This window comes from Gymnoscopelus microlampas, assembly GCF_963454915.1.
Source record: "Gymnoscopelus microlampas genome assembly, chromosome: 4".
NCBI classification, from domain to species: domain Eukaryota; kingdom Metazoa; phylum Chordata; class Actinopteri; order Myctophiformes; family Myctophidae; genus Gymnoscopelus; species Gymnoscopelus microlampas.
Window position 1 is genome coordinate 36,829,587 of NC_139941.1, and position 12,029 is coordinate 36,841,615.

General features: G+C 41.1%; 1 protein-coding gene across 2 annotated transcripts in view; it reads left to right on the forward strand.

The window, feature by feature from the left end:
* Positions 1-8: 8 nt before the first annotated feature.
* The window catches only part of LOC311044541 (uncharacterized protein), a 34,269-nt gene continuing 22,248 nt past the window's right edge, over positions 9-12,029 (forward strand). The window contains exon 1 of one of the 2 annotated variants that reach the window (XM_084056206.1): positions 9-141. In XM_084056206.1, coding sequence (XP_083912332.1) covers positions 124-141 — 18 coding nt within the window. In that variant the 5' untranslated portion in view covers positions 9-123. Of the gene's footprint in view, positions 142-3,121; positions 3,303-12,029 lie in introns of those variants that run through there. The other variant, XM_084056205.1, reaches the window with a different exon arrangement.

Here is a 12,029-nt window from a genome sequence, read left to right on the forward strand (position 1 = left end):
AAAATGAACACACGCTGTGGCGCCGGTGTCCCTTTGGAAAGAACGTATCAGAGCATCTTCTTGTCCCGTTGGAAAGAACGGATCAGAGCATCTTCTTCAGGTGGTGTCAACAGTTAACTCCAGATGGATGAACTAGAAACGGTAGAAAACATGTGTAAGGCTCGTTTTGCAGTAGCTGCAGGATTCAAATGAATGGCATCGTAGGCATCACGTGTGTGACCTGTGAACACGTCTGGTCACAAGACGGTAGACACAGTGTGAGTGTAAGCAGAGTTAAACTAACCATTGGGAATTTTCAGAGTAGAATTCAACTTCCCAGGCCTGGCAAATCAGTACACAACCACATTGATGATCAGTACACAACCACACCAACCACACTGATGATCACATTCAGTACACAACCACGTCACCAACCACACTGATGATCAGTACACAACCACACCAACAACACTGATGATCAGTACACAACCATACTGATGATCAGTACACAACCACACCAACAACACTGATGATCAGTACACAACCAAATCAATCACACTGGATTAAAGACCCACCCTTTTCATCCAGGAAGAACAACGTGTTTAACCAGTCTATGGTTTAACCTGTATTGACGTTACGCAATAAACAGCCAATCATAAGTGGATTGTGGTGTTTAGGCTTAGCCAATTATAGGCTAGCTAACTAGACAAGTTATCAGCTGCAGTTAGCATTAGCTGTACGTTATGCTAGCTCATATCGAACATTCGCTGCTAACACACTAGCTTTCCCCTAACTAGCTATATCTGACGTTAGCTTTGGTGAAAGACGGTCGTCGAGTTGCCGCTGTGTCCGAGCATGGCGTTTTATAAACGGACTGGTTGGTTGGTGGATCATAACAGCTAGTTAGCTAGCTGTGTTGTTATCATCTAGCTGCGTTTACCCAGTGTTTACCACCTACGCTACGACCTGCAAAGCTAAGCTCTACACAGGCTAGCTAGAATAGATTGATTCGAAGACTCGCCACAGATCTCGTGATATCAGGCTTGTGTGGCTTTTTAGCAAATATCCCAACGAAACCAACACACCTGGTTACATGGCGTGTATGCGTTACACGTCTTACGTGCAAATCACGAGGTGACAGTTTGTGTAAAGTGTTGAATTAAAGCTTTAAACGCAAACCTTCCAAACGCTTCGGTTTCTTCTTCTCTACGTGGCTATTTTGAGTCCGTCCGTTTACTGTCCTCCGACTAGAAACAGAGCGTACTGGGCGTTGCCAATATTGTTAGTTCCGTCTGGAATAGATGGATCATTTATTTGGCAGTGGTGGAAAAAGTACTCACAATACTGCAATGTAGAAATTCTCTGTTACAAGTAAAAGTCCGGTATTCAAAATTTACTTGAGTAAAAGTACAAATGTATTTGCATTAAAATACTGAAGACTGAAACTAAGTAAAAGTAAAAGTAGTCATTATTATGCAGAATGTCCAATTTGAAAATCTTCAAGATCTACAAGCTCACAAAGCAACGTTTGTGAGCTTGCAGATCGGCTATTTTCAAATAGCAATGGGCATGGCTGAAGTGGTTAATGTACTTTACAAAGTAACTAGTAATTCAAGTTTTCGAATGATTGTAGTGGAGTACAAGTACAATATTTGCCTCTGAGATGTAGTGGAGTAGAACTAAAAACATAGAAAATTGGACATTGATACTCCAGTAAAGTAAAAAATACATCAAAATGGTACAATACTTGAGTAAATGTACTTAATTATTTTTCACCACTGGCAACAGACATTAATTTCATGACACAATACGTTCTTTCAAAGATAGCATTAACTTCATTTAACGTAATTTAATTGGTGTTGTGGACGTGTGATCAAAGCGTCAACATAGCTCAGTGCTGCTCTCTTGTGGATATATTGTAAAAATGCGCCCTACTTTTCTGGAGAGAGAGAGAGAGAGAGAGAGAGAGAGAGAGAGAGAGAGAGAGAGAGAGAGAGAGAGAGAGAGAGATAGAGAGAGAGAGAGAGAGTGTGTGTGTGTGTGTGTGTGTGTGTGTGTGTGTGTGTGTGTGTGTGTGTGTGTGTGTGTGTGTGTGTGTGTGTGTGTGTGTGTGTGTGTGTGTGTGTGTGTGTGTGTGTGTGTGTGTGTGTGTGTGTGTGTGTGTGTGTGTGTGTGTGTGTGTGTGTGTGTGTGTGTGTGTGTGTGTGTGAGAGAGTGAGAGAGAGAGAGAGAGAGAGCGAGAGAGAAAACTTCTATATGAAAGCTGACAGCTTAAAAACTTTCTAATGATGTATTGACACAAAGCTCTTAAGTACCCCTGGTTTTCAACACAATTGTATTTAATACAATATTTCTATTATTATTAGTAGCCTATTATTATATTCTTACTATTTATTATCACATTTTTGCAGAACAGGTCCCACCAACATTTCGCTGCTAGTACTTATAAGTAGGATAAGTGACAAATAAAAACGAATACCAAAACTTCTCTTCTTTTCAGTTGACGTCGTTGACTTTTCATGTTAAGTCATATAGCCCATCGGTTCTCAAAGTGGGGTCCGGGGACCCCCAGGGGTACTTGAAGGGGTTCCAGGGCGTCCCCAGCTAAATGATGGATAGAAACCATATGGACCCTTATGGGTCTGTAACTCTGAGAGTGTACAAATGGAACCAATTTGGTTCCATTTGTACACTCTCAGAGTTAAATTAACATTGATTTTTCAATATAAATTGGGGTCCCAGGGATAGAAATGCCATTAAATGAGGGTCCGTAGCCTAATGCATGTTCAACTGGGGGTCCTTGAAATTAAAATGGTTGAGAATCACTGCTAGAGAGCCGTAAAAATCTTCTCCTATGGGGGTCCCTGGCTTATATTTTCGAATGGGGGTCCGCGGGCTAATAAGTGTCAATTTTGGGGGTCCACATGAAAAAGTTTGAGAACCACTGATATAGCCTACAACTACATGTTTTATCAGTAAACGGTACTGGCTAACAGGGCTGTCAGATCAGATGATGTGTTGACAACACTTAGCCCTGTGAAACCCCAGTGGACTGATCGTGCACGCGGGTCTGCCCGTGAACGATGGAAGCGCGCTCCCGAGCCTTCAGGTGAATGGAGAGAGAGAGTGAGAGAGAGAGAGGGAGAGAGAGAGAGGGGGAGAGAGAGAGAGCGAGAGAGAGAAGAGGAGCGGGTTAGGGTTCAGTGTAGAGCGTTGTTGCAGAAAAGGAAGAAATAAACAAAATGAGTGTCATTGCGTCGCTCGGGGCCCATGTGTTGTTGACAGTGTGTCTGCTGGTCGGGACGGGATGTGTCGCGCAGAAAGTAAGTAATAATGTGACTGATCTTTGTTCACTGACTGAATCATTCATAGATCTGTACGACCTCCTGAAAACAAACGCGCGTTGGAAGCTTTTCGCCGTCAGATCACTTTCTTTTGCAGCTTATTGTGACATTGCGAAACTTCTGGGGAGTGTGAATGTGAAAGCAGTGGTGGAAAAAGTACTCACATTTTTTTTTTTACTTAAGTAAAAGTATCTAATCTGCAATGTAGAAATACTCTGTTACAAGTAAAAGTCCGGAATTCAAAATGTACTGTAGTAAAAGTACAAAAGTATTGGTATCAAAATGTACTTGAAAGTACAAAAAGTTGAAAGTAGTTATGCAGAATGTCCCATTTTCCAAGTTAAAAATGTATTCAAAAATATATTGAAAATAGCCTATCTGTAAGCTCACAATGTGAACTTGTAGATCGGCTATTTTCAAATGGCCGAAACATATGTAGGGCTGAATTGGTTAATGTGTGTTTTGGTAATAATAATCAAAATATACAAAGTATCTAGTCACTAAGTTTTCAAATAATTGTAGTCGAGTAAAAAAGTACAATATTTGCCTCTAAGATGTAGTGGAGTAGAAATAAAAGTACTGAAAATTGGAAATACTCTAGTAAAGTAAAAGTACCTAAAAATAGTACTGAAGTACAGTACTTGAGTAAATATACTTAGTTACTTTACACCACTGGTTCGCCCCTTGGTCAAACTAAACTACTACTGTAAATTAACTCAATTATATTGAAAGGTAGGATTTGCATCTTCAAAGGGTGAATTTCTGGTCCAGTGTCGTAGATCACTTGAGGAAGACAAGTATCAATGTACAGTAATCCACACCGTGTATAATCTTACATTATTTATGTTCATATTTATTACATCATTGTACATGGCTTGAAGTTGGCCAGTCTTTCATTTAGTGACACGTTAAAAAGAAGAAACAAAAAAGAACTCTGATAAACCATTTCCCCAGATGCTTCCCAAGGTATGTTTTGATGTTACTGTACTTCAGAGTTGGGAATGGTATGCAGAGTAAAAACTAGTGAAATGAAAACCATATTGAGAACATGCTAACCCCATGTTCTGCTGCTGATGTGACCCAGACAACTACCTAATCCACATGTTTAGAGGATGCTTGATGCTTCATTATGATTGATTTGTTTTGGCTTCTCACGTGGTGTAGAATCTGCATAACAAATGCCAATGTTTGCACAAATTAAGAATTCAGTATGTTGCTCTTGTGCAGCGTATAATCCTCACTGTTAATTTATGCATTTGTAACTGAGAGTGTACATTTTGTACACTCTGAGTTAAATGAACACTCAGAATGGATGGTCATATATCGAACAGAACTATAAAATGACTGAATCTTATGAGTTTTATAAAAAATTAGAAAATGTAAAAAAAAAGAAAGGAAGAAAGATTCAAGTAATAGCAAGCCTTCTTCCATGTCAGGGGGTCATCTAGCCATAACTTATCATTGATGCCGTTATCATTATTTTACTGTTATTCAGTTTGATAAGGATGCCTGTATATCCTAATGAAGATAACAGATGCGATTTTCACTTAATGCATTGCTTAATGAATTGCTTATCAACTTTGTATGATATTCATAGCCGCTGGTACCCAAGTGCCCTGGCTGTTGGTGCAGTAATTGATAAATTATACCTGCCATGTTTCATTTAGAAAATTATGGTTAATAAATAATGCTCTTCTTGAAATGGGATTTGATCTGCATTTCATGTGTATGTCTATAAGTTGGTTCCACAGTCCTAAGTAGTTTTGTGATTTGGCAGTGTTGATCTAGCTTTTTGTATCAGGGAAAGCCCTTGGTATTCTACCTTATCCTTCCAGATATGGAGGCAATATGATGAGTCCATCCAAGTAATCCTGTTCAGTATGTCACTCCTGTAATTAAAGAGTCAACATGAACAGCTTTCTACCAAATAAAGAAACTAGAGAAATAAGACTTGTATAGGACCACCTTGAATTTGCAAGTCTTAGTTCCCTGTTCTCTAGACTTAGGAGTGAGCTTTCCATACACAAATATTCTAGACCATACCAATGAAATATGCAAGTTAAAAATGAGTAGTGTCCTCTGGTATATTTCAACCGACTGTATTTGGGCAGGGATATCATAGTGCGGCTTCTACACAACACTCTCCACCTACTCACTTCTCTTACCCTTGTGCAATGTTGCCGTGATCTGTGAGAGTACCGCGTGTCTTAACATCAAAGGGATACCGTTGTCACAGACCTCCCCTCAGGGTGTCAAGAACAGAACGTAAACCAAGAGAAGCTCGAAGGCTTCCAACTGTCAAAAGTCGTCCCCGTCCACTAGCGGAGAATGGTGGATTCAGCAGCGCAGTTCTTAGAACTGCACAACAAAAGCCCTTGGTATATTGAAATGTCAGCGTCCCCAGCTTTAGTTTGTGTGTGCATAGGGTGCTCACTATCTTTGCAATTATCTGCCTGAGGGGGCACGGTAAATGATGGCTTTGTCCTCTGGTCCCCTTTTGTATTAAGTTGATTTTTGGAACAGCGTAAACAAGCTTGGAATTTGTTACACTGCTCTCCAGAAAAAACAACTACTTTTGACAGTCCTCAAATCAGAAATGTAGACAAGCAAGAGTGACAAGTAAATTTGACCTTTGGTTTGTTATTTCACACTGTGTGAAACTACAAACCAAGGATGGATGTTTTTTTATTTGCTTTGTATGGAGGGATATTCATGCCTAATTGAAGAGCTGCAGAGCCTTAATGAACAGTGAATTCACTTATTCGTTCCCTGAATAATTCTGTATTCTGTAAACAGAACTTATAAACAAATAAACATGCAACAATAAGCAGTACTGTGACTTTAAAAGGGGTGAGATGAATGGTCAAGCGGAAAGAGTGGGGGAGAAAGGGGGTTGTTGTCATCCTACAGATAGGTCTGGCCAAAATTTACAATTGCTACATTTCCTACTTGTTGTTAAGAGAAGTGCACAGATGGAACTGAACACAGTATTCTGGAGAAAGAAATCCCTGGCATACAAATCAAATTACTCATTAGAGAACATCACATTCCAATACACAGTCAAATCCGGAGTGTTAATTTAATTCAGAGTGTAAAAATGGACCTTCACAGAGTAAAAGTTAACACTCTACTTTTACCTTCCAAAAACATTTTTGACAGTGTTTCAGGTTTTGCTAACAAAATAACTGCCTGCACATCTTAATTCATATTAAAACTGATTCTGACAGTCAATCCATTGCAGCCACACAGGTGGGGGTGGTGGAGGGGGGGGGGGGTGTTCAGCTGTTGCTGAGAGACATAATTACCATGGATGCGTTCACTGGATCACATTCCACAATCTGGAAATGATTTTTCCAAACTGCTTTGGAACCACCAGTGGAGATAAGCCTGTATTTCACCCACAGGGGCTCCACAGGCCTGCTCTTTAATGGCCACAGAAGCAGCTTTCCTTCTTCCCGAGGAAATATGTTAATTGGTTTGTACCACAAACATGGAATAGAGGGAGAGAGAGTGAACGAGAAAGAGAGAGAGAGAGAGAGAGAGAGAGAGAGAGCACGCCATCCCTGCAGCCATCCACTTGCCCACCCAGTCACATATCTGTGAGTGTGGAGGCGACTGCCGCAATAATCCTAAACATTTTGCTTATCCACAACTGGGCCTGCAGAGAATGTCCTGTCCCAGTGCTTGAGGTCCAGTTAACTACGTAGCATGTTGATTGAACATGCATGGGTTCAATGAGCTTTTCAACAGTTGGGGCCATGATGCACAGGGATGTGCCGAGTCAGCGTAGCAGTGATGGCCAATGAGGTCGACTGTAGAAATGCCCTGGGCTTAATCGTGCTGGTGCGCCAGTTGTTTGTAAACTCATCCAGGGTGAAATGTGTGGGCACTGACATAAACCCGGCACAGTGAGAGGGGCTGACATCACAGCGGAGATATGTGATAAGTCGCAGGCTCGTGTATCAGTGCCTTTCACAGCTGTGGAGAAAGACATTAAGGATCTTCTCTTTGCCACTCTTGTCTCTCTCTCTCTCTCTTTCTCTCTCAAATCAATATAGTGCTGTTCAAATCAATACAAGTAACAAAACAAGGTCTATCAACCTGCAATGTCCTCATAGTGACCCAGGAGAAATTGAGCCAAAATGACCCATGGAGAACGAGAGTAATTTGTACTGCATCATCAGTGGGCCGGTGTTGTGAAAGCGAAGCGTTAGGCTGTGAAGCCGTGTCACTTTTCTTCTTCAGTAAACAGGGCCAGTGAGGATCCCTGCCCCCTTTTGAGGGGCCCGCCTGCCTGTTTATGAGCCAGTCAGGGGCTGTTTGTGCATGTGAGGGGAGAGAGGGAGAGGGTGAGAGTGAGAGAGTGTGAGGGAGAGTAACAGAGAGAGACTGTGGGGAGAGAAAGTTGTGTGTGTTTGGGGGGAGAACGTGTGTGTGTGTGTGTGTCAGAGAGAGAAAAAGAGTGTTAACAGGACTTTGGGAAAAGCCTGCCTCAGTTTTCGCCATGGTGTCGTCAGCCTGTGTGGTTAAAAACAAAACAAAAAAGCACCAGTTCAGGGAAGAGGTTGGTTCTTAGGGATATGACATTTGGATAGAGCTGTTGGAATTAATTAGCAGTAGCTCAATTGTTTTGAAACTGTCAACACTACAAAACTTTTGGATTGTGAAATTTGTTTTTATAGATCAAAACTCTAGCACAGTAATTTAGGACACAAAATCCATGACCAAAACATTGGGCTATGACATAACTATCCTGACAAGATACTTTAAATAACTTTTATATGCACCAATAGATATATCAGATCACAACATTGCTCCGAAACATTCCTATAATTTCAGTTGAGGGCAACAGAACTTAACTCCATGTTAATTAGACATACAAACCGCCTTAAGGAATGTGACCGGATGCAGCTTTTCTGTAGAGGTAGTGACGCAAAGTGAAAATGATAGAACAATACCATTTGTCATGGGGGCCTCTGAGTAATGACTGCAGGTGGCCTGACGTTTTCACTGAACACAAGTCAGTCATTCCAGACAATTATGTGTTTGGTTGATCTACTTCTGTCTTCTGTCCAGGGCAGCGGGAAGGAAGCCCCCATCACCCCCATGGGGTGGTCACAACTGGGGTGCAATGACCAGCATGCTGTTATGTAAACCCACAGCTTCAGCCTTGAACTTATTAGCATCACTCGCTTCATTAAAACATCAGACCTTAACAGAGCGCAGAGTGAGTGGTCCACCACCAGATGACACCATGGTCCTCATTGTTTTGGCCATGAGAAAAAGCATCCTTGAATAATTAGCGAGCCTGACAGTCCAGTGGGAGCAGGCCTGGCTGTGATGTAACAGAACTGGGATGTTTGGCATTATAAGAATGTCCCATTTCCATTCGACACTGTGGCACTTTGGAGGCCCTTTCATGTGTAGTCTAGCATGCACAACATCACAGGGTGCCGAAAGGTTTCATCCTTTTGCTGTGGGGAAGATGAAAGTCCTTGTCTGTTACACAGTTGTCGTTTCATAAGATTTAGGATTCCATACACGATGCATATCAAGAGTGTATGTTTTCCAAGCTGAATATTAATCATTATCTTAACTATCCTGAACCTCATTTTTCTTCTAAAATTATTTTTAAATTGTCAAATTAAAAGTATTAGCATGGTAGGCTCTGAAATGTAACCTCGCTATTTTAGGACAGAAAAAGTGCTCCAAAGTAAAATTGGAGAGCATACAACAATGTGAAAAAAAGCTTGTCTCTGTCTCTCTCTATGAGACATATCCACCTTCCCTTCCCCCCTTATAATGCCCCCATATTGGGAAGTGGTTCCCCCTTCTAGCAGGTTGCGTAACCCCACTGAATCACTCGCAGAGCGAAACCCAAAATCGGCTTAGGGGAAGAGGGAATGGCATTTGCCCAGTTCAAATGTCATCTGTGTAATTCTTTGGAACACATGGATTTTTCCTGCTAAGTGCTAAGGTTATTGTTACTAAATGCCACACAAGGGGGGAGGTATCCTAAGTGAATTATAGTGGGGATACATTAAACTAAAGTACAGTGTGTTAAAGGTCTCCTGAATTAATTAAAGTCTGATTTTACAGGACTATCTGGACTATCTGCTTTAGTACCGCAATTAACTCACTTAACAATCACAGTTAAGGTAGTGAAAACTATGTATGTATTTAGTATATTATTATAATAATAATAATAATAATAACTTGAATTTATATAGCGCCTTTCAAGAGACCCAAGGAGGACGCTTTCATCAACAAAAAACAAACAACTAGCCTGTGTGAACAAGTAAAAAAGTCCAGGGTTGGCGCATGGCGAATCTCCGTGAGAAGTGTGTTCCAGAGGGTAGGGTATATATAAGTTATGTTGCTAAGTTAGGTCATTAACATCAGCTTTAAAGTCTGTCGCTCTGTGTAATTTAAAAGGAACACCCTATGCGTTGTACTAGTAAGCGGATTAGTGTTGTTGCTGACTGCACAATAGCAGTGGTTACTCAACATACATTGGCTTTACACTTGTTTTCTTGGAAAGCGTGTCAAATGGAGAACCGTATTTGTGTTATCCCTTAAACTATCGGAAAAGGCGCTGATGTAATATAAACACTAATGCAACTGAAACTGAAGGTCATGTGGCGGTCAGAAGAAATCAAGGCCAACTAAAGGTTTCCCACCAGGGCTGCAGGATTAAATCTGAAATGATAATCCTGATTATATGTAGCTAGATATTGTGATTACAATTGTCAATCATTCACAATTATCAAAAAAATATATATAATTGGAACCTTTTCAAAACTGTCTGCACAATTTAATGTCTATTTTGGGTTTTAAAGTATATATATTTTTTAAAGTATTAAAAGTATAAAAAAAATATATATATATATAAAATATATATATATATATATATATATATATATATATATATATATATATATATATATATATATATATATATATATATATATATATATATATATATATATATATATATATATATATGCATGCTATATTATTATTGTTGTTTATTATTATTATTTAATAGTCCGTAGCACTTGCTGTTCTCGATATATACACAACCATGTATAATTCTTTTTAGATTGTATTTATTTATTTATTATTGTTGTGTGTGTGTGTGTGTGTGTGTGTGTGTGTGTGTGTGTGTGTGTGTGTGTGTGTGTGTGTGTGTGTGTGTGTGTGTGTGTGTGTGTGTGTGTGTGTGTGTGTGTGTGTGTGTGTGTGTGTGTGTGTGTGTGTGTGTGTGTGTGTGTGTGTGTCCTAATTTAACTGACAGTCTTTTAGGCCTATTAGAGTAACTCAAATCAGCTGCAACCATGGAATAAACTTCACCTCCTTTATCACAAGTAACCTATACTAAGGAGCACTGAGCGGGCAATATTACTGCAACGGTCCAGAGCTACAAAAGAAGAAAGAAAAGAAATAGAAAAAAGTAGATGATGGAGATGTGGCAGTGCGGATCTGATTCAGGGGAAGAGCAGGATGCAGAGTTCTTATTGAAGATGACACACACACACACACACACACACACACACACACACACACACACACACACACACACACACACACACACACACACACACACGCACACACACGCACGTACACATTAATGTACGTAGTGTTAGTGTATGTAGGTCACACTGCCCTCTTTGCCCTCTTTGCCCTCATTCACCTTCCATGTGTCCATATAACAATGCTGTGAGGCCATCAGCTGTATCAACTATGGAGGGGGATATTGGTTTGACTCCGAGGACTTGGGGCCCAAGCAAGCAGTCGCCTCTCCCAGTCACAATTCAAAAAGTACATCTCGATTCTGCTACTTAAAATAAACTGGTCTAAGGAATGCCTTTGATAAATGCATGCACATGGGGAGAGATGGCCTATAGAGCAATCAAAGAGCCTGTCTGGCTCTGTGTGGACCCTGACTTCCCCCCATGCCGTGCCCCCATTGCTCTCTCTCTCTCTCTCTCTCTCTCTCTCTCTCTCTCTCTCTCTCTCTCTCTCTCTCTCTCTCTCTCTCTCTCTCTCTCTCTCTCTCTCTCTCTCTCTCTCTCTCTCTCTCTCTCTCTCTCTCCCCCCACCCCAACTCTGACTGCCTTTTTCACGGCCTGTTCCCAGTCTGCCCCAAGAGTCCTACTGTTGCCTTAGGATGTTGCTTTGTTACCTGTCTGGTGGTGCAGTCTGCCAGTCTGGGTCATTCCCACAGTCCAGAACCAGGAGCCAACAGGAAAGCTCATAAACACAGGCCCCCTACAAAGGTCTGGTCCTAAGTTTGCCGGCCCCATCCACACATCTGCCTCTGCTTAGGCACCCCAGGTCCCCCTCTGCATCCCCACACACCTGGGAAGAATTACAGCCAGCATGGTTGAAGAAATATCCTCCCCAGGGTTACCCAAGCAGGCCGAACAACAGGGCAAGCGCTAGCTTTGATATACTGGCAAGGTTGCAAGGTTGAATAGTTCAGCTCCAAGCTGGTTTATGTCGAGGCAATCAGAATGCAACTCGGGTGTATTATTTGCTTGTTTGGGTACAGCCATTCATTATCAAATAATATGATTCATGTCAGAATTGAAGCAAATTGTAGGTTTGCAAGGATTGAAAGCTGCTTTGGAAAAGTGATATCCAACATAATGCGGACCTAGAACGTTTGAACGAAATGGGAGCTGCCTAAGTTACTTTGGTCAA